This window comes from Megalobrama amblycephala, linkage group LG4, assembly GCF_018812025.1.
Source record: "Megalobrama amblycephala isolate DHTTF-2021 linkage group LG4, ASM1881202v1, whole genome shotgun sequence".
Classification (NCBI taxonomy): Eukaryota; Metazoa; Chordata; class Actinopteri; order Cypriniformes; family Xenocyprididae; genus Megalobrama; species Megalobrama amblycephala.
Genome location: NC_063047.1, coordinates 17,512,044 through 17,534,614, shown reverse-complemented (window position 1 = coordinate 17,534,614; position 22,571 = coordinate 17,512,044). Strand labels below are relative to the sequence as shown.

At 36.9% G+C, this 22,571-nt stretch overlaps 3 protein-coding genes across 6 annotated transcripts; 2 read left to right on the top strand and 1 right to left on the bottom strand.

The window, feature by feature from the left end:
• The first annotated feature begins 1,024 nt into the window (after window positions 1-1,024).
• Window positions 1,025-4,984, top strand: tmem107 (transmembrane protein 107). Its single transcript, XM_048188011.1, has 6 exons — window positions 1,025-1,130; window positions 1,339-1,452; window positions 1,613-1,680; window positions 3,394-3,494; window positions 3,775-3,871; window positions 4,713-4,984. Exons 2-6 carry the CDS (start codon window positions 1,366-1,368, stop codon window positions 4,765-4,767), a joined length of 408 nt encoding a protein of 135 aa, XP_048043968.1. The 5' UTR covers window positions 1,025-1,130; window positions 1,339-1,365; the 3' UTR covers window positions 4,768-4,984.
• Window positions 4,985-7,389: 2,405 nt separating this feature from the next.
• On the top strand, window positions 7,390-16,130 carry aurkb (aurora kinase B). Of its 4 annotated transcripts, none has more exons than XM_048188007.1 (9): window positions 7,390-7,501; window positions 7,774-7,812; window positions 7,948-7,987; window positions 10,118-10,151; window positions 11,473-11,661; window positions 11,747-11,885; window positions 11,961-12,109; window positions 12,377-12,551; window positions 15,662-16,130. In XM_048188007.1, exons 1-9 carry the CDS (start codon window positions 7,496-7,498, stop codon window positions 15,842-15,844), a joined length of 954 nt encoding a protein of 317 aa, XP_048043964.1. In that variant the 5' UTR covers window positions 7,390-7,495; the 3' UTR covers window positions 15,845-16,130. The 4 variants fall into 4 exon arrangements, with proteins under 4 accessions (XP_048043964.1, XP_048043965.1, XP_048043966.1 ...); XM_048188008.1 differs by having other exon boundaries at window positions 7,412-7,501; window positions 7,948-7,954; XM_048188009.1 differs by lacking the exon at window positions 7,774-7,812 and having other exon boundaries at window positions 7,442-7,501.
• Window positions 16,131-17,902: 1,772 nt separating this feature from the next.
• On the bottom strand, window positions 17,903-21,739 carry LOC125266088. Its single transcript, XM_048186558.1, has 4 exons — window positions 21,681-21,739; window positions 20,050-20,281; window positions 19,264-19,430; window positions 17,903-19,092 (listed from the first exon to the last, which is right to left on the bottom strand). Exons 2-4 carry the CDS (start codon window positions 20,092-20,094, stop codon window positions 18,585-18,587), a joined length of 720 nt encoding a protein of 239 aa, XP_048042515.1. The 5' UTR covers window positions 20,095-20,281; window positions 21,681-21,739; the 3' UTR covers window positions 17,903-18,584.
• Window positions 21,740-22,571: the final 832 nt, after the last annotated feature.

Below are 22,571 nucleotides of genomic sequence, written 5' to 3'. Positions count from 1 at the left end.
TAATCAAATATTCTCCGAAAACATAGGACATTATGCAATATTTTCAGTATTATAACCTTTAATGTACAATTAAACCTCAAGACATTCATTTTCTCTCGCGTTTGATCTCTCACGCTCCTGAAAGTTTATGTCGACAAAGTAGAAGCCGCAGATAAATACAGATCAAATTCAAAAACAAAACTCATATCTTTAAATGAAATAAGAAGCCGCTTACAGACGCTCACCTCCACACAAAGTTGACGTCTTCACTTCCAGGTCAAGAAGAAGCTGTCAATCAAAAACTCAGTAGCCAATGAGAACACACCACTGCTGGCCCCGCCCCCGCGAGAGATTTGTGACAGAAAGACGAACGAAAACTCTGGGATCGTAAACGAAAACTTCAGAAGCATAAATGAAAACTCTGGAAATGCTTTTGTAAGTAAAGATCAGTGAAAGAAAGAAAAGAAACTGTTAGCAAAACATGCAGTGTATTAAAAACAAAGTCAAACATTTTGCCTGCGATTTATTTTTTTAAGTTTCAAAGACATTTTATTCAGTTTCAATTTATATTTTTATTAGTTTTTTTGAAAAGTTACGTTCATTATTTTTGGATCAAATGTAATTCCATAGATCCTCTTTATCACCTTTAAACACAAACCCCCGGTTTCACAGACAAGGCTTAAGCTAGTCCTAGACTAAAATGCATGTTTGAGTTCTTTTAACTGAAAGCAACTTGTACTGACAGATCTTAAAATATGTCAGTGTCATTGTTTTGTCTCAAGATGCACACCAATACTGTGTTTTTCGAGTGAACATCTATAAAAGCTACTTAAATGCCCTAATTGAACTAAGGCCTAATCCTGGTTTAGGCTAAGCCCTGTCTGTGAAACCGGGCCAAAGTGTGTAAAATAAATCACTAGTGATAGTATTTTATTCTGTGTTGTCATCATTCTGGTTGGATTTCAGCTTTAATGTACGTTTTTTTTTAATAAAGCAGCTGATTGTGTGTGTGTGTGTGTGTGTGTGTGTGTGTGTGTGTTACTGCGCGCCTCCGCGCCGGCAGGTGGCGATATGAGCGCAGCGCTGCTCGAGGCGGAGACCGTTGCTGTAGTAACGCTGACGTGCGCGTCTGTGGCTGAACCGCTGAACATGTGAGTGTAAATAAATCTCTTTTCACTAAAGTTCATCTTCACTATATGATCCCTAATAAAGCAGAAGTGTCATTAAATAACTGCAGCACACACTTAAACGGTTTCGACCAGATTTAGAGACACACCGCGACTGTATGATGGGATGTCTTGTCTAGTCTGTGATGTTTGTACAGTTGTTGTGTTTGTGTTGTTGTTGTTGATACTGCAGGTCCAGGTGTGTTTGTGTGAAGGCGGGATGTCTGCGGTAAAGAGCCTCGTGCCCGCGCGCTTCCTCACGCTCGCCGCGCACCTGGTCATCATCATCACCATCTTCTGGTCCCGCGTGAGACACACACACACACACACACACACACACACACACACACACACACACACACAGAGACAGATCTAACATCTCTGCTCAAGAGAGTCACAGAACTCAGAATGTGTGTGTGTGTGTGTGTGTGTGTGTGTGTGTGTGTGTGTGTGTGTGTGTGTTACAGGAGAATAACATCCGGTCATGCCTGCCACTGGATTTCACTGAAGAACAATTCAGAGCAGAAGATACACGGTAAAACACACACCAGTTCAGTTCATATTCACATTTTTATTTGTCTCTCTCTCACACACACACACACACACACACAAACAAACAAACAAACAACCGTATACAGTACAGCATCTCCCTGCATAATATAAAAATGTTTCTAAGAATGAACACTGGAATAGAGCGGACATAGGTAAAAAAGTGAAAGAAAGAAAAGTACATAAACAGAAAATACAAGAAAAAAATAAAATGAATAGAACACATGAATAGGAATAGAAAATTTAACAGGATTAAAATTTACAAATGAAAAGTACATTGAAATAGAACAGGATTTATATTTAAATTATTTTTATATAAAAATAAAGAAAAATTCATAAGCATAACAGACAATAAACAGGAAATACAAGAAAAAATAAAATAGGACATCAGAATAGACCATTTAAAGTAGGAATAAAATTTATGTGTATAGAACAGACATGGGAATAAAAATAAAAGAAAAGAAAATGCATTAACAAGCATAACATAAACAGGAAAATACAAGAAAAAAATCAAATAAATAGCAGTAGCACATAGAAATAGGAATAGAAATTTTAACAGGAATAGAATTTATGTAAGAAAAAACAACTTAATAGAGCGTAAAAAAAACATTAACAAGCATAAACAATAAACAGGAAAAATACAAGAGAGAAAATTAAATCAAACATAGGAATAGAAAAGTTTACATAGGAATATAATTTTAAGAAATAGGAAACATGGGAAAGAAAATGGAAATGGAACAAACATACAAAAACTTATAAACATGAAATACAAGAAAAATTTAAATAAACAAGACAAAAAAGGAATCGAAAATTTATCAGGAATTTAATTTATGTAAGAAAAACATGTGAATAGAGGGGACAGGGAAAAAAAGACAAAAGAGCATAAAAAGAAAATACAAGAAAAAAATATAATGAATAGAACAGGAATTGGAAAGGAAAATTTAACATAGGGATACAATTTATGTAAGAAAGAACGTGATAATAGAACGGACATAAAAAGGAGAAATAAAAGGGCATTAACAAGCATAATATAAACTATAAACAGGAAAAATACAAGAAAAAAATAAAACAAGACATAGAAATGTAACAGGAATAAAATTTATGACTTGTAAGAAAAATGTAAGAAATAGAAAAAGTAAAAAAAAAAAACTGAAAGAAAGAGAGAAAAGAGCATAAAAAGAAAATATAAGAAAAAATCAAATGAATAGAAAATAGTAACTGGAATAAAAAATTTAACAGGGATAGAATTTTATGTAAGAATGAACATGATAATTGAACACATAAAAATAAAAGCAAAAACAAACAAAAAAAACAACATAATTCTAAATAATAATACAAGAAAAAAAATGAAATAAATATGACGTGGGAATAGAAAATGTACATATGAATATAGAAAACAAGAAAATGGGAATAGAACGGACATAGGAATGAAAAAGAAAAGATCATAAACAAGCATAACATACAAGAAATACAAGAAACTGTAAAATAAATATGAATACAATCAGTTTACAAACACATGTAGAAAATAGAAGTATATACAGGATATATGGCAAACATGCCGTTTTTTGCTGGATGTAAGCGTTGAGTCGATCTGATGATGCTCTTGTAGTTTTTCCTGTAGTAATATCTGACGTGTGTGTGTGTGTGTGTGTGTGTGTGTGTGTGTGTGTGTGTGTGTGTGTGTGTGTGTGTGTGTCAGGCTGGTGGTGGCTCTGTCTGTGACTCTGGCTCTGTTTGTCATTGAACTGGCTGGATTTCTCTCGGGAGGCTCCATGTTCAACAGTAATCAGGCCGTCCTGTGTATCCTTACAAATCATCCCGTCAATAACAAACTGAAGAATTAATTTCTGCTTTTCACTCTGGAATGTCTTTCCTCATAGCAAGTGCAACGAGTTAAAATAAATGATTTGTTCTGGTGATCAACATTATGTCACAAATATAGACTCTGAATCAGAAGAGCTGTGTGTGTCATTATTAACCGTCCTGATGGATTTACACTGAATAAATGTGTGAAGTAAATGTAGAGGATTGTGTCGCTGTCATCTGATTGGCCGAGGTGTTTCTCTGAACGTCTGCTCAGCTCTGGTCGCTCACTCCAGCGCCAGTGTCAGTCTGTCCTTCTTTGTTTTCCAGCAGTGGCCCTGCTGGACCTACTGGATCATATTCAGCCTCTGCAGGTCCGTCTTCTCACCCACATTTTTATTTATTACTATTAAAGTGCCCCATTATGCTGTTTCAGATATTCCCTGTCATGTAGTGTGTATTTCATGTCTGTTTGTGAATGTAAAATCTCTAAAAGTTTTAAAGATTTTTGTTTCCCAAGCTATTCTGAACAAGTCGTCAGTAATTTCAGTCTCACTTCCTGCTGAACCTATGTAGGTTTGTAACTAATTTGCATAATGCCCACCTCTGGTCTTCATTGGCTGAACAGTGTTTCCTTTGCCCCACCCTCAATCACTGTAGGTGTATCTGAGACGGGAAGAGTTTGGTTCGTGTTATTCATGTCGAAAAGATGTTTTTTTTTGCTTGATACGGTAAAAACAACTCCATCATTACTGTTCGTATCACTGTGTATCAAGCGCTGAGATTCAGATATGATAATGAGCATTTGGTTTCTGACCAATCACAACAGACTGGGCCATCTGAAGGCGGGGCTTAGAGAGACCGAATCTGTGAACAAACCATTTCAGACACTGAGAAAAGAGCTGATGCTGTAATGGATATTATGAGAGAATTAAAGTGTTTTTTGATGTTGGATGAATGTGAACATGTTGTAGGAGACTCAAAACAACATTAGGAGCTTTAAAACAGCATAATGGGGCACTTTTATAAGTATTATGAAAGCTTACCAGTATCTCAAAAAGGTTTGACTAACAAGTGTCCAACAAATGCATGATTGTAAAATATAAATGCATTATTTCTACATGTTGCTTTGGTATATTAAAATGGTTAATGTAATGAAAATGCCATCTGAATGGAGATGCGTTAGTCATAATTCATCATTTGTGTGTGTGACAGTGTGTTTCCAGCGCTCTTCGAGTTCATTCTGCTCATTTCACTGAAGTCAGTATGAAGGTTCTTCAGCCGAGGCTCTCGAGGACATGAAGACCCGCAGAAGAAACACTGATTACGCTTTTAGTGTGAGAGATTGTCACAGATAGAGATGGTCCCGTGTTTTACAGAACGTATCGCACGTCAACTCAGACTTCAGGAGGAGAAATGTAGAGATTTGTAGCTGATTATCTTTTCTCTGTGTTTTATAAAGGAATTAAACATACATTTCCACAGTGTGTTTGTGTGTGTTGTTGTCTTTTATAGTTTTGGGGACTTAATATGCATTTTATACAAAGACGTTATTGAAGCCTATTTCTGTCACATATGAAAATCATGCTTTGGTAAATCAATTGTTACACAAAAAGTAAAAATAATGACTTAAAATGTTGAAATTGTCATTTAATGTTGAAAAGATGTGATAAAAAGTTATAATTATGAGAGGATGACTATTAATCTCGTAACTATAACTTAGTATCTCATCATTTTGACATGTCATTGTTTCGACTTTTGTTATCAAAGCATTTTTTTGTCTCTTATGTGGCAGAATTGGGCTTCCATTACATTCACAGTTTATACAGTAATGGTAATATATGGGCCATTCTACAGAATTGGTGCAAACTGCTGTCCCACAACCAAAAAACACATTTAAAAAGCATTTAAGTATTCAAATTTTAGATGTTTACTAAGATCCTTATTATCTATTGAATATTAGTAAGCTTAATATATATAAAATCATCATTTATTGGCTAATTTCAATTGGGAGGTGTCTGTCCCGAACCCTAACGCCTAAATTTCAACTTGTGAAATTACTGAAATAATTTTTGCAATTTTTTCCGTTGTTGTTTTTTAAAATATATATTTAATTTTGTTTTTAAAAAGTGAGGTTAAAAAAATATATTAATTTGATATTTTTTTTTTAAGTCATGAAACTTTATGTAAAATATATATTATATTATTATATATTATATATTATATATATATATTATATATTATTATATATTATATTATTATTATATATATATGTCCCACATTTTCACATCATGACCGAAACTGTGTTTTCATTGTCTGAGACTGATTTTAACACACTTCTACATTTCTCATCAGGAAATATTCCAGTGCTCCTCCTTCTCACAGCCTCTCTTTCAGAGTAGATAAATCCATCATTCTGAGTTAAATGTGTTCAGAAGTCTGAACATCTGTATGGAACTTTAAGGAACGTCACTAACAAACACCTTTTTCTGCAATTAAGCAAACGTTTTTGGGTGTTATTCTATAAAATGTAGTTTTTATGTGTGATCAACTGTTCAGAACTGTGATAGATAACCATGTGATGATTAGCATCTTTGAGCGGCTCAAAAGTGTCTAAAATTGTCAATACCGAAACTTTCGGTACTGTTTCGGTAGTGACATCATTGTTTCGGTAGTGACGTCATTGTTTTGTTTCGGTAGTGACATCATTGTTTCGGTAGTGACATCATTGTTTCGGTAGTGACGTCATTGTTTTGTTTCGGTAGTGACATCATTGTTTCGGTAGTGACGTCATTGTTTTGTTTCGGTAGTGACATCATTGTTTCGGTAGTGACATCATTGTTTCGGTAGTGACATCATTGTTTCGGTAGTGACGTCATTGTTTTGTTTCGGTAGTGACATCATTGTTTCGGTAGTGACGTCATTGTTTTGTTTCGGTAGTGACATCATTGTTTCGGTAGTGACATCATTGTTTCGGTAGTGACGTCATTGTTTTGTTTCGGTAGTGACATTGTTTCGGTAGTGACATCATTGTTTTGGTAGTGACAAAAGGGAACATAATCATTTATTTGGGGGAAATAAACAAAATTTTAGTACAGTTATGCAAATCCTTAGAATTTTAGTATGTTTTATTATGCAAATCAATATTGTTTTAGTATTTGAGTTAATATTCTGTAATGTGATGTCGTCACTACTGAAACATGGGATGTTTTGTCAAAAATAAAGTATACTGAATGATCAACTAAGCTGTTATTATAGTGTTCATTCAATTCAAACTAATGAATCCTTCACTTTGAAATCAGTGTGATAAACTTTTACAAAGAAAGATTGGATTCAAAATACAACACATCTCATAAATTACACTTGAAATTAATTAAAATTGTAATTGTTATTGATTTACCTGTGAAAACTTTTTAATAAAATAGCAAAAAATATATTTACAATGTAGATGTAAACAAAATCTTAATAGGTCAATGTAAGCCTTCTTATTAAATTATTTATTATTGTGTTTCGGTAGTGACAAATTTGGGGAGAGGAAAAATAATCCAAAACTTTATGAAAATACAATATGAGAATTAACTACACAATTACTAGAAATGTGTACCTTGGATAATATACAGTTTTCATACATACAAAATTTGACAAAAGACGTTTCCAACTTTAAACCAGTTCTGTAGAATGACTCATATATTTATGTTGAGTACTACATTTATAAATATACAAGAAATAGATATATCTTAATTCCACACAGTATTAAATATTATAAAATTATATATATGATCTTCAAATATCCTGTTGTTTGTGTAAAATCTGTGAGGCGGGGTCAAAGTGATTGGCAGGTCTCGGCCCAATGAATGTTCTTTGTAGTGGACCAATCAGCGAGGCGTTCATGGCGGTTGGGCCAATAGCAGAACAGCTGGGTTTCATTTTAAATCCAGGCGGTTGAGAGAGAAACGGAAGAGCTGAAGCGCAGACCCAAGAACAGAAGAATCATCATCATGCAGGTATATTTATCGCATATTAATAATCTCATTTAAGTATAAGCGCATAAATATATATTTATAAGTGTGTAGGAGATGTTAGTGTAGCGAAGGGATTGATCTGTGAAGTCTTAAGCGTCATTGTCCGAGCGAAACGACGAGTGCTAAATCTACTCAGGCGTTATTAGCAATATTAGTATTTTTTGGATTACCAATATCTTGTTTTTATTAATGAAAGTGCTTTATTTGTTCAGTATGTTGAGTTTGAGATGTCTTTTGTGTGTGTTTTTAATCAGAATAAAGAGAACAGGGAACCCAGAGCTCTGCAAACACAGGTGACACAAACACTATCATGTCATTTCTGTTCATCTAGCGAGTTATAGAGCAGTTTACTGAGATCACGTGCTCCTCTGTAGCTGGACACGTCACTGATGTATGTCTGATGCTCATGTTGTGTGTTTGTGTTTCAGGCTGCTGGTGAGATGAATTCAGACACACACACTGTTACAGGTAAAACCTCAAGAACAAGAATTGTGCCTCGAACAAACCTTCCTTTATAAACTGACTATAAAGATGTGGATGTTTGCAATACGGTTGCTGTCTTGGTTTGACCTTTCTGCAAAGTTACTTTATTGTCTGGCAGGTGAATTTGTTTAGTGCACTAGATTTATAAATGATCTTAAAGGGGGGGGGGTGTGATGCTATTTCATGCATTCTGACTTATTTACACTGTTAAAGGGTTAGTTCACCCAAAAATGAAAATTCTGTTATTTATTAATCACCCTCATGTTGTTCTATAGCCGTAAGACCTTTGTTCATCTTCAGAACACAAATTAAGATATTTTTGATGAAAACCGATGGCTCAGTGAGGCCTGAGCAATGACATTTCCTCTCTCAAGATCCATTAATGTACTAAAAACATCTTTAAATAAGGTCATGTGAGTACAGTGGTTCAATATTAATATTATAAAGCCACGAGAATATTTTTGGTGCACCAAAACGACGACTTATATAGTGATGGCCGATTTCAAAACACTGCTTCAGGAAGATTCAGAGCATTATGAATCTTTTGTGTCGAATCATGATTCGGATCGCGTGTCAAACCGCCAAACTGCTGAAATCACGTGACTTTGGCGCTCCGAACCGCTGATTCGACACGCTGATTCGTAACACTCCGAAGCTTCCTGAAGCAGTGTTTTGAAATCGGCCATCACTATACAAGTCGTTATTTATTTATTTATTTATTTGGCGCACCAAAAATATTCTTGTCACTTTATAATATTAATATTGAACCACTGTACTCACATGACCTGATTTAAATATGTTTTTAGTACATTAATGGATCTTGAGAGAGGAAACGTCATTGCTGGCTATGCAGGCCTCATCGGATTTCATCAAAAATCTCTTATTTTTTGTTCTGAAGATGAACGAAGGTCTTACGGGTGTGGAACGGCATGACGGTGAGGAATAAATGACATTATTTTCATTTTTGGGTGAACTAACCCTTTAAAGAGTTGCATTCTCATGATAAACATGGCCAAAGTTTCAAAACATGAGTTGGACGTATAACAGAGTATTTCTGTGCCAAATACACCACTTCTGGATTTGGTACAGGATTCGGAGAGTGGTTTTTTTCCGAGTGTTTCCTGTATGACTTCAAAAGAGAGCGGAATTCCTCGTATAGGCACTTCTCCCTGATAAGCGTGCACACAAACATCACCCAGAGCAAGAGGAAGATCACGCCCATCAATGCGTTTCGTTCAGGATACGAAAGCTGAGAGATTTTTCAACAATGGTTGTGTCTTAGAAGGCTGCATACATCATGGAAGCAGTCTCATTGAAGAAAAATAACCGTTGCAACGTGAGAAAGAAATGACAGTATTTTACACCTCACAATGAATATCAGTCAATTTTAATACAATTACTTTTCTTAAATATGACCTCCTTGATGAAGTATGCAGCCTTCAAATGCGGCCTCCGAAATGAGACGCAGCTCCTGTCACCAAAGGAGTGTGTTTTTGGTTGTGAGGGAAAGATTACCTTTTTCAGCTTCCCAAAGAACCCAGCATTAAGTGAACAGTGGATGAAGTTTGTTTTTCCGGGGCAGCAAACGGATGTTTGTTTGTTCCCGAGAATTCGGTGACGAATACTTTGTAAACAAGTCCCAGTTCGGCACTGGATTTGCAGATTGCAGGCGGTGAGTAAAGCTGCATCAGATGTCTGTGTTTTGTTGGCAATCGATGCATATAATGTAAACAACACATTTTTGTTCCCTTTTTATTTATGATGTCACAGCTAGCATGCGATCTCTAGACAGAAGCTGCGTGCACTCGTTAGCTCCGCCCACGGCACTAACGGCAGACACGCCTCCAGGAGCTCGGCTTTTTTCAGAACGACTCGGTTTAGTGTATCTATCTTTTATAAATATGACAAAACTAAAGACTTTTTGGAGATGTGAAGGATGCATTGTTACTCTATATGTACTCAAGATTAACATGAGATTGGCAGAAACTGTGTGTGATACACCCCCTCCTTTAATTCATAGATTTAATAAAACACTATTTTTGTTGCATTGATTGATTTTTTTTTTTTTTTTTTTTTTTTAAACCATGATCACTGATGGATTTAGTTTTCTTTCAGGTCCTGGGAGAGTTCCAGTAAAGTCAAGCTCAAAGTGAGTTCACTTTAAAATTAATGCATGAATATGAAGTTTCACAACAACTTGAAACAACTTGCTTTTGGGGTGTTTCATCTTTCATTCCTGCTGAAGATCATGTGAATGTGTTAAAAAAAAATGGAAATGTGAACCCTTAAAGGTGCTAAAGAGGATGTTTTGTTTTATACATTTTTGCTATATTACTTGAAACTGTCTTTACTAACTGATAAAAGACTATTTATTAGGTGCACTGAAAGGAATAATATTAATATACATCATCTGTGCACGAGGTAGGGCCTTAAAAACATCAGCCAATCGTTTACGCGATCATCGCGTAAACGATTGGCCCTCTGGCTTGTCAATCACTGCCATGACGTTCCTTGTGAGAGACGAGTGCGGCTGTGCGCTCCAGTAACTTTCCACACTCCACAGGCGCCGCATGCAATGTTTTTGTCTGGAGACAGGAGTAACAACTGCAGATTATGAGTTACCTGCGGTGAGTCCGACATAATGAATCCACTAACACGACACAGAGAATGCCGGTGGTAAACACTCGTGTTCCAATACTCGTGCACGAATTTTGGGAGGCGTTCCCTCGAAATGAGGGGGGTTGTTCGTAAGCATGCGCTCATTTCAAAAACTCAGTAACAGTCTTTGGTTTCTCAGTCGACGAAAAGATCCTCTTTATCACCTTTTAAAGGGTTAGGTGACCCAAAAATGAAAATGTATCCCATAATCAAGCAATCCTAGGTGACTTTCTTCTTTCAGATAAACACAATCGGAGTTGCATTAAAACACATCCTGGCTCTTCCAAGCTTTATAATGGGAGTGAATGGAACCTTAGACTTTGAAGCCCAAAAAAATTGCATCCATCCATCATAAAAGTAATCCATACAGATCCAGGGGGTTAATAAAGACCTTCTGAAGTGAAGCGATGTGTTTTTGAAAAATATCCATATGCATTACTTTATAAACCATAATCACTGGCTGTCTGGGTGAATTAACCCTTCAAGTAAACCTAGTTAACTTCAGACTTCACTCGAGTTAATTACATTTACTGGAGAAGCAAAATGACTGTTAATGTTTCTGAGAAATTGATCACAGTTAGGTGAGTTTATGCTTTAAACAAGAACAAATATCTGCCAGTGAAGTTGGCAAAATAAACTTTTGTTTGTTCCTGTTTTATGCATAAACTCACTTGATCAGATTCTCAGAAAACAAGATTTTGCTTCTCCAGTAAAAGTTCATTTTTAAGTATGTCTAGATGTTTTTACTGGAAAACAAGACAGAAATACTGAACAAGAACATCAGTGTTTATTAATAATATCTGCTGTTCCAGAAAATTCACCATGAAAGACTTCGACATCGGCCGTCCGCTCGGAAAGGGGAAGTTTGGGAACGTTTACCTTGCGAGAGAGCGGAAGCTGAAGACCATCGTGGCTCTGAAGGTTCTGTTCAAATCTCAGATGGAGAAGGAAGGAGTCGAACATCAGCTGAGGAGAGAGATCGAGATCCAGTCGCACCTCAGGTGTGTGTTTGAGTTTTGTCAGGTGTGCCGCTGTTACTTCCTGTAGAAGCGGTTCATGTGGTGATCCTGATCTGTGTGTGAACAGGCATCCAAACATCCTGCAGTTCTACAACTACTTCTACGACGACACGCGTGTGTATCTGATTCTGGAGTACGCGCCGCGTGGCGAGATGTACAAAGAGCTTCAGCGCTGCGGACGCTTCGATGATCAGCGAACTGCCACTGTGAGTGATCAAACACACACCGGTTATCGTCTGTTGTGCGTCGCTGATGTTGATGCTGATCTCGTGTGTTTGTAGTACATGGAGGAGTTGGCCGACGCTCTTAACTACTGTCACGAGAAGAAGGTGATCCACAGAGACATTAAACCAGAAAACCTTCTGCTGGGCTTCAGAGGAGAACTCAAGATCGCAGATTTCGGCTGGTCTGTCCATGCACCTTCGCTACGGTAACAAGCATCCCTTAATACAAAAAAAAAAATAAAATATCTGCCAATGGGGGTCGGAGAAATGATCTGGTTTTTGCTTTAAAAGTTTATTTTTCTGACCCCTTTTTTTTGTTTTTGTTTTAAGCAAAATCTAACTTTATTTTGATGTTTTTCCACAAAATAAGACTTAATATCTGAAGTAATTTTGTTGCTCAAGTAGATGCATCTTGATTTAAGAATGTTTAGATGTTTGTAGTGAAACTCATCATCTCTGACCGTGTGTTTCAGACGCCGCACCATGTGTGGCACGCTGGACTATCTTCCTCCGGAGATGATCGAGGGTCACACTCACGATGAGAAGGTGGATCTGTGGTGCATCGGTGTGCTGTGTTACGAGTGTCTGGTGGGAAACCCTCCGTTCGAGACGGCCAGCCACACGGAAACATACAAGCGCATCACTAAGGTCTGTGTCGAGAACTACGTTTATTATACTCTCTCTTATTTCTACTGAAAATGCTTTTGTTTTTGTGTGAACAACCATTGCTGTCTGTCAGCAGAAATGCTTCAGGTTCTGAGGACTGGTTTCTCAAAAATCTTCTGAAGTTAAGAAATTTCTTACGGAAAATTCAAAGAAATTCTTAAAGGTCCCGTTTTTCGTGGTTTTTTCAAGCTTTGATTGTGTTTATAGTGTGCAATATAACATGTGTTCATGTTTCGCGTGTAAAAAAACACAGTATTTTTCACATAATTTACTTCTCTGTATACCGCTGTTTCCACTGTCATAAAAACAGGCTGATGACTTCCTTGTTCTATGAAGTCCCTCCTTCAGAAATACGTAACGAGTTCTGATTGTGCCAGCGGTTCCTGTGTTGTGATTCGACAGCAGCTCTTAGCGCATCTTGCCCGGAAAGGTCACGCCTCTTACCATAACGTGGAGATGCACGCGCTCAGTGTTATTGTAAACATGTCTTTAATTTTACCCTATCAATTTGAGCCGGAATCAGACCCGGTGATTGGACTGCGGGATGAAAATAACAGCGTTTCGACAACATGGCGACAAACACACTCTACAAACGCAACTCTTGTGTATTCCTGTGGGCGGAGGTTAGTCAAAAAACTGTTTTAGTGACGTCATTAAAGAAGGAAGTAGAGGGATGTAGTCCAAACTGGCCGTTCGATGTAGGCGACTTCTGTTAAATAAAATATCTCGCTTGGCATTGAACGTTGAGCTTTAAAATTTTACAGATTTTATTTATACTCTAACAACAACATTACACACTAACTAAAGTTTGAAACATGGGATCACGAAGAACGGGACCTTTAATGCTCTCAAGTGCAAGTGCGAATTCTTACGTTTTCAAATACTTTCATAAAATTGAATGTTTTGTGTGTTTTTTTTTGCATACATTTATATTCGATAACTCCACAAAGTTAAAAAAAAACAAAAGTCACATCAGGCAGAATGCTGTCTAATGAGCCATAACTGACAAAAATAATCATCAGTTTTAACCTTCCAGTCAAATATTGCGCTATAAACATCAAGCAGAATAAAATGACCATGGTGTAAGTGTTATATTCCAAGGCTAGCTGTGCATTAAAGGTGCAGTAAATGATTTCTGAGAATGTGGTAATTTCAAATCACCAAAACAGTCACGCCCCTACCCAAAAGGATCACATCTTGATAGCTCCACCCCACAAATTAACGAACACTCTATGCAACACAGGCACCTCCCCCTCTAATGTGTGTACGCCCCTTACTGCTGATTGGCTACAAGTGTTGTGGTGCTCGGTCCGATCCACTTTCAACAGCATTTCTCAGAAATCACTTTGAAACTATTTTAATGCACGACGTGATTCTTTATATAAACATTGTTGTCCAATGACTTGTTTGCATTATTTAGGTGTTTTATTTATTTGTAAGGCACTAGTTTTTTTGGGTTTTTTTTTTTTAGTATAATGAAAGTTGGCCATAGGAGTGTAAATTTGAATGAATTTTAAAACCTGCACTGGTTCAAACTACGCTACTGTACGTTTGATTCATGTCGAAGTGTTTGGGACATGGCTTTTAATGGTGAGACTTTTGTAATCAGTCAATATCATCTTTAATCATAAAAAAATTGGATTTAGATTTGTCGGCCAATATATTGATTATCGGCTTTCAAATATATAGAATTATCCATTTTATATACTATATATTATGCATCACTACAAATTGGAGGTTATTTATGATTTTTAAGAACATTCTTTTCAGGAATTCAAATTTTTAAGTTTAATCTTTGTGTTTTGTGCTCCTTTTCAAGTTTTTGCGAATGCAAAATGTTCTTAACTTGATACCTGACTGCTATTTTATTTAACGTTTCATGAAAGTGACCCCTGCTCATAGAGTTTAGGGCTGCAACAAACGATTATTTTGATAATCGATTAATCTGTCGATTATTGCACTGATTAATCAGTAGGCTTTGTTCGATTATTCTACTTTAGCAATTAGTTAAAATATTGAGTTATACTGTACTTTAAACTAGTAAATAAAACAAGAAAATCACTTCAGCTTTTAAAAGTGTATTTTTAATCATTTTTAAGCCAACTGAATAGACCAATATACTATAAATATAAATATATAAATATAATGTAATCATGTGGGGGTTTTTGTGAAAAATGAAACAACATGCATACATACACATATTACACATATATATATATATATATATATATATATATATATATATATATATATATATATATATATATATATATATGTGTACACACACAAACTATCGAGTTTATGGTCATTGAATGGCTTTCCTGAGGTAAATGTTACATTTTGTGTGATATATTTGTTTGCAAGTTTTATTGACTTCTTTCTGCGGTTAAAACTCCGATTAAGTGATTACAATAGAGATGGATTCATTTCAGTAAGTTCAGTAAGTACTTTTTGATGTTCATTCATGTTTATTTCGCGCTGTAATAGAGGGGAATAGGTTCACATGCCGCTTGAACCGAGGTGTTACAGCGATCTGCCACACAACGTTAAACAGTCACCACCACAAGTATTGTTTGAATCCCGTAGTAATATTGACTGAATTTAAAAGCTTAGACTTAGTTTTATATCAAAAGTAACCTGATCTGTCGGTGCGTTGCCGTTGTCTGTGTCCTCTTTGCTCTGCGATGCATCTTTCACTGTGTGAGAAAATGAACGTGTGGCGTGAGAACAGTGAGTTTGAATGAGAGTTGGTGGCCCTGCATGACAGTATTCTGTAGTTATGCTAAACGTTATGTTTGTTATGTTTATGCTATGTTAATCTCCCACATTTCACGGGTTCGACGTCGTTTGCACTATGCTCTCCAAAGCACTGACTTCTTTTATTGGATTGGATCCCGGAGGGCTGCATTACAGTATTGCGCTACAGCGCCCCACTGGTTACACCGCGTTATTGCAGGCCCTTCAAATAGGTCGTATGAGATCAAGAGACTATTCGACAACAAAAATATTTGTCGACAATTTATTGTCGACGTTGTCGATAATGTCGACTAATCGTTTCAGCCCTAATAGAGTTTCTCTTGTGTTTGTCACAGGTGGATCTGCAGTTTCCTAAAGTGGTTTCTGACGGCGCTCGTGATCTGATCTCTAAGCTGCTGCGTCACAGTCCGTCCATGCGTATGCCGCTCAAGAGCGTGATCGAGCACCCGTGGGTCAAAGCAAACTCACGCAGAGTTCTGCCACCCGTCTACAACCCACAGGCCGTCCCAAATCACTGATGGGATCTGCTCAAGGACCTGTTTGAGACATTCAGGAATCTGCTGGTCTGAGTTCACCAGTGGTTTGCGGTCTGTGCTGTCACCTGTGTGTGAGAAACATTAATTGGTTAAGATCTTTGACCGTTAATGAGCCTGATGTTTGATGTAAACAAACTCTAAGGTTGTTTTATTGCTCTTTTACACTGTCTTGTATAGCTGTAGTTCTCTGCTCTGTTCTTATTCATGTTTTTATTGTCTTCTATGAATGTGTCTTGTCAAATTATATTAAAATAAGAGCTTTCAAGGAGTTTGGTGTTGCGGTGTTTTGATTTGCACACTCAAGTGTTTGTTAAACTCCTGTACTGATGCATTCAGATGTTCACCAGTTTTGCCTGTTGGTGAAAATGTTGCTTACAGTAGTGAGTATCTCACATTTTCTTTGAAAACGTTAACTACATCTCATTCTGTTTGTGAGTGGTCACTGCCTTTGAAACAATTGTTCTGCCTTGATCTTTTGATATCCAGAATGACAGCTGTAGCCTTTCCTTCAGCCTGCTGGCTCATTCAGAATCTCATATTCATTTTGCTCTTTTTATGTAAAAATGTTTTACAGGTATAGAGTGTGCAAGAAGAACACATTCTTGTTGCTTTTGCGTAGTTTATGCTGTTTAATAATGAGTTGCATACTGCAGCTAATGAAAAGATCTATCTTGAACTCTGTCATGAAAACTATGTATAAACCTAATTAAACGATTTAATATTCAAAAATGAATTTATTCCTGCATGATATTGCGCTGTAGCCACATTGGACCAGCGGTTTGGAAAATGGATGGATGATTCAGCTGCGGTCGCCATCTTCTGGTCAGATGCGGGAATTCATTCGCCATGACCCTCACAGTGTATTATGGGATTTCTCTTACCATTGTAGGCTGCATCTAAAAACGAGGCTGTTGCCTTGCTGCCTTATCAGGCAATTTCTCTGCAGGCAGCGTTTGCGCATGACGGTACCTTACAAAAGGGCGAGCTTTGGTGAGAACTAAACAAATGTTTAATTACTACACTAGTAATTTCTTGCTAGAAATGAAATCAGAAGTGGTCAAAAACATACATTTACACTCAAAACTGACCAGAAACAACAACTTTAAGATGCCATATTTCTGTTTTTAGCTCAACTGTCACAGGATTGTGGGATATCAAAGGCAGAGAAGGATACATCAATGCTGCCTTCAGAAATCTACCAGAAGAAGGTATCTCAGGATCAGTGCTGCCAATTTAGTGATGTTGTCGCTAGATTTAGCGACTTCCCCACCCCTTTGAGACTTGAGCGCAACAAATCTAGCAACTTCTCGGACAAACCTTATCTAGATTCTGTGACTCGCCCACTGATCTCTATTTATATTATAGATTTTTTGTTATATTATAGATGTTTTGAAATCAGCCATCACTAGATACTGTTGTAAGTTATTTTGTTGTTGTTTTTTGGCGCACAAAAAGTATTCTCGTCAAGGTTGAACCACTGCAGTCACATGAACTGTACTAAATGTGTTTTTAGTACCCTTTTGGTCATCTGAAAGTGTTAATTGTCTTGTTGGTAATGCAGGCCTCACTGAGCCATTGGATTTCCTCAAAAATATCTTAATTTGTGTTCTGAAGATGAACAAAGGTGTGGAACGACATGTAATTAATGACAGAATTTTCATTTTTGGGTGAACTAACCCTTTAAGACAACTTTCTCTTTTCTTTTCTTTTTTAAACTCACATATGGGTAAATGTTGCATGTCAGTCGTCCACATCATTTACTTGCTGTACAGTAGTGCTGTAACCACAGCTGCAGTAATGTAGTATGAGTGGTAAGCTTATACAGGCATTTCAGTATCACTGAACTGCAGTTATACCGTATTTATACTTCATTATATTGCTTGCAAATCCAACTGTGCGAATACACCTGCATCTGAGACTTTTGAACACCAACATTTGTGTAGATGAATCTGTAGTTGGCATCCACTACAACCATCAATATGATGGAAAATCTTGATTTGTAATTGTAATACATGCTAGTGCTGTTGGCTGGGGGCTGAATGAAGACGTTTGTCCATCAATTGCTCCAATGCAATCAGGAAATTGCCACTTCACATCAAATTCATGTGCTATTTTCCTCCATTCTTCAGAAGTAGGTGTCTGAAAACATTTGTTTTATTTTTGCATTGAAATATAGAAAAGACAGTTGGGTAAAAACATTTCATTTATTTTCATTTATGTTGCATTTGAAACATGTCGGTAGTAAATATGATGGGATAGAGAGACCTAAACTGTCACTTATTTTATCTAACTTCTTCCAACATGAAAAATTGGGCTGGTCTAAATTGCCTCACTCTGGGTCGCTCATATAGATGTTGCCCAGATGATTTATCTATGGTTTCTGTCAAACAATAATCTAAAGGCTCTGAATAAGTTCACATTCAAGTTCCTATTATCCATGTTCACAGTCATAACAGTTCCATCACTTGTGTAGGCATACTGTCTTCGCCACTCTTCTCGCCTTTGTGGACTTTCTGCACGGTCCAAACAAGCAGCCAGGTGCACAGTAGCTGTTTTCCCATGGATCATTAGTATAACTGATGCTGCAAATATGAATATGAACAGGGGGATCTTTCCAAATGCATTTACCTGATCTCGTGGGACAACACATGGAATAATAACACGGCCATCTATTTCCATTCTATTCATCCCAAGATCCTGGAAAAGAGTCCATGCACTTTCTTCAGGGGTCACAGGGGATAGAAGGATCACTGGGATCTGGCAAAGGGTCCGGCTCACAATAATCCATATTGTCAGTCGTATTGTAAAACGTCCTGTTTGTCACTTGAATTAACCCATGAGCAATTGCAGATGCAGCACAGGCATCAATGCTGCAGTTCCACGGAGAGTAAAGAATGGTGTCTGTGATGCTGGGTAAAGGCACCAGGCCACCTGCTGGCATAAACTGGTCGGCAAGTGTGCCATGACCTACAAACACAATGTGTGTGTGACTTGCACCATCCTCTCTTGATTTCGGAAGATAGGGTCCCAACCTCTCCATAAAAAATCGTATTAGATTCACAAATTGAATCTGATTAATTTCTCTCTGAAGCCAGGAGACAACTGTGCTGTCTGTACATGTTCCCATGATATAATCCATTATGGTCCGTTCATTTTGATTCATGCTGAGAGAATATCCCCCCAAGTTCTTGATGAGGTTCTTCAGTTGGAACAATTTTTGGATGATTTCGCTGTAATGAGAAAAGTTGTACTGTGCATCAGTCAGTCACCTTCAGACCTTCATTATTGTTTGCGTTCTCAATATTGCGTTACTGTACAATTTCAGACAAATACAAGATATATTGGCTTTTGCCAAGACAGATAAATTAGTAGAAATTAAAAATTTGTAGGATATATCATACTGCATTGCATCCAGCTGTTCCTTTAGCTTTTGTCGGCCTTCCAGTATTTCCCTGGCTGAATCCCGTAGGAACTTGCTGGCCTCCGTGACTCGATTGCCCTTTACTAATTCTTCACTCTTCACAATCAGGTCATACAGACACATGCCTAAACCAATCGCACCCAGAACCTAGAAAGAAGCACAATCACAAAATCACTGTCATATGAGGTCAATACATTGAATTTTTAAAGGGTTAGTTCGCTCAAAAATGTAATTTCTATCATTAATTATTCAGTATTGGCTGACGCTGATCACGTGATCAGCATGATGCATGCGTGTGATGCTGACGCAGGAGCCGGCCAATAATGAGTCAAACCTGGAAGCGCTGGATGTAAGCAACGAATGAGAATGACACAGAAGAGAAGAGATTGTTGAATAAAGTCCTTATTTTAGTTTTGTTTTTGCGCACAAAAAGTATTCTCGTCTCTTCATAACATTAAGGTTGAACCACTGCAGTCACATGACTGTTTTAACAACGTCTTTAGTTCCTTTCTGGAGCTTGAATGTGTTGATTATATTGGACGAGTCATATACTGCTCGGATTTCATCGAAAATATCTTAAATATATTGTGTTCTGAAGATGAACGAAGGTCTTACGGGTGTTCAACGACATGAGGGTGAGTAATTAATGACTGAAATTTCATTTTGGGTGAACTAACCCTTTAAAACTGTTCTCTTAAATAATCAAAGAGGATTTCAAAGTTGCAATTTTCTTAAAATGGAATGCTTGAGAAAAGAAAGCTGATACCCTTGATCCTGCTTTAATGCCAATGCGTCCAATGTTCTCCACCATTTCTTCGGCAGATACCTTCAGGCTACTTGTGATCACAGGGGAACGAACGAGGCTCAGAGCTTGGCAAATAAAGCGCCAAGCTCTTGCGCCAGTTCCAACAGCTTATCTGCACATTCCTTTCGGTTCTCTATCCAGCGGAAGAGTGAATCACATAAAAGATTTGCTGCCTCCATGATTAGAGCAGGAACTGTGAGAAGAGAAAATATTTCTAATTTAAAGGTGCAATATGTAATATTTGTCCGCTAGAGGTCGCTAGAGGCCTATTCAAAACAAAGGCGTAGCTTGATGATGGCAAGTTTAAGCGTGGAATCATAGGACATGTGGTCTTCACCTCAACGGCCGTTGGAAAAGAATCAGGATAGGACTCGGGAAGAAATCATGTTCATGGATGTGATTATTAACGTTACTGTAGTATGAATCAGAGCAGGAGCGAGTGTTGTGGAGCTGAACGAGGAGCTGGAGCGATTGATCAACACGCCTCACGAGCAGCGGGACTTTTATTATGACACAGTCGCCTTTTCCGGTCGTGAGTATGAGGTAACGCAGCTCTGTTTATCATATTAGATACATTTGAGAGTGTTGAAAATGATGTTATAACGTTACTCTGTGCGTTCGCTCGGCGGCTGCTGTGAGACACTGTTACACACTGCAGTAAGATAGATCGATTTTACAATATCATATTAAATGCTGGATGATTGTGTTGATAAATGACATGCAATTAATTTTAAAACATTGTATGATGGAGAAAATTCTGTATTACTGTTGCTAAAAATAAAGCTGCATCTAATTATGCTATGTTAGCTACTTCACAAAACAGTGTTTTTCTCTGAGGCATGGTAAAGCATGAGACTCGCAAAAAATCAAGAAAATTAGATTTAAACAATGAGACTAAACACGTTGAGCTATATAACAACAATTAGTTTTCTGTCTATAAATATATCAAAACAGTTGTTCACTTGTCTATTAAAACATGTAAATATTAAAGCGTCTTTGGTGTTTCCATGGTTTCTACAAAATAAACCGGAAACCGAGGGTAACGCGGGTATGACGCCATTGACAGGCGACTCCTCACACGTCCCGGAGCCTTGATTAAAATTGCAATTTTCTCACGATTTACAAATAGTTGCAAACATTTGGGATATTGTAAGTACTCAAGTGAACAAAATATATATGGCCTAGTGCATGTTTTTGGATCTTTTACTGCAAAAATCTTATATTGCACCTTTAATTCTACAGGTTGTAGATTTTTCTCTGAGCCACATAGACACAAAATCATTCATGACTCACAAAACGCTTTACAACCAGAGTACTGTACTCAAACAACAATTAGCAAAGTCTAGTTTGGAAATTAGGAAAAGTAAACTAGTTAGAAATAATACAGATAAGAACTTGAAGTGAAATGAAGTAGACAGGAGAATAAACGAGTAGTCAAACACTACAAAAATTAATTAAGAATTTACCGTAATCTGTTAAAATTTAGGAAAATCCAGCTGAAGTCCTAAAGATTCTTGAAGATGATCTCAAAAATATTAGGGAAGGCTTTACTTCATGAAACTGATTGCTTTTATTTGTAAAAATGTACTTACATATCTTCTGTTTCTGTAAAGTAATCTGTCTTCAAATGCCAGCAGCCTGAGAACATGAACCTTCACTTGATTTGACTCTGAATTACAGCAACCACTCCTTGACAATTTACAAGTACAAAGTACAAGTTTGTGCAGAGGTGGACAAAGTACATAACTCTATTACTTGAGTGAAAGTAGTGATAAAACTGGTGAAATAAGTTGTAAAGACAGATTTTTACTTAAGTAAAAGTAGAGAAGTACTGTGTGACGTATTTGAAATGATAACTGGTAAATTTTATTATGATTTCACTTGTTTAACTTAAGTAAGTGTGTAATGTTGCTGTTTGATCATAAACAACATCTGCAAAGTTACGACGCTCAAAGTTCAATGCAAAGGAGATATTTTCTTTTAGAGAATTCGCAGTTTAAAGGGATAGTTCACACAAAAATGAAAATTTGATGTTTATCTGCTTACCCCCAGCACATCCAAGATGTAGGTGACTTTGTTTCTTTAGTAGAACACAAATGATAATTTTTAACTCCAACCGTTGCCGTCTGTCAGTGGTATAATGCATTGAAATGGGAACTTCATCTATAAGAGTCAAAAAAACACGACAGACAAAACCAAATGAAACCCTGCGGCTCGTGACGACACATTGATGTCCTAAGACACGAAACGATCGGTTTGTGCGAGAAAACGGTATTTATATCATTTTTTGATATAAAAAATTTGTCTGTGCATGTTTGTTTTTTTTACTCTTATAGATGGAGTTACCGTTTCAATGCTTTATACAACTGACAGACGGTTGGAGATAAAAAAAAAATAAAAATTGTGTTCTACTGAAGAAAAAAAGTCTTCAGCTTCTTCCTGGGTTAGTGACATCACAAACCCCAAAATTAATATAAACCCCG

Bases quoted from the DNA above. Each gene is read 5' to 3' on its own strand.
- tmem107 (XM_048188011.1), top strand. From the start codon at position 1,366: ATGTCTGCGGTAAAGAGCCTCGTGCCCGCGCGCTTCCTCACGCTCGCC. The intron at 1,453-1,612 runs GTGAGACACACA...TGTGTGTTACAG, and splicing joins TCACCATCTTCTGGTCCCGC to GAGAATAACATCCGGTCATG. The intron at 1,681-3,393 runs GTAAAACACACA...TGTGTGTGTCAG, and splicing joins TTCAGAGCAGAAGATACACG to GCTGGTGGTGGCTCTGTCTG.
- aurkb (XM_048188007.1), top strand. The intron at 7,813-7,947 runs GTGACACAAACA...TTTGTGTTTCAG, and splicing joins CCAGAGCTCTGCAAACACAG to GCTGCTGGTGAGATGAATTC. The intron at 11,662-11,746 runs GTGTGTGTTTGA...GTGTGTGAACAG, and splicing joins GAGATCCAGTCGCACCTCAG to GCATCCAAACATCCTGCAGT.
- LOC125266088 (XM_048186558.1), bottom strand. From the start codon at position 20,094: ATGGTGGAGAACATTGGACGCATTGGCATTAAAGCAGGATCAAGG. The intron at 19,431-20,049 runs GTATCAGCTTTC...GCTTCTTTCTAG, and splicing joins GCATTAAAGCAGGATCAAGG to GTTCTGGGTGCGATTGGTTT. The intron at 19,093-19,263 runs GTATGATATATC...TTCTCATTACAG, and splicing joins GAACAGCTGGATGCAATGCA to CGAAATCATCCAAAAATTGT.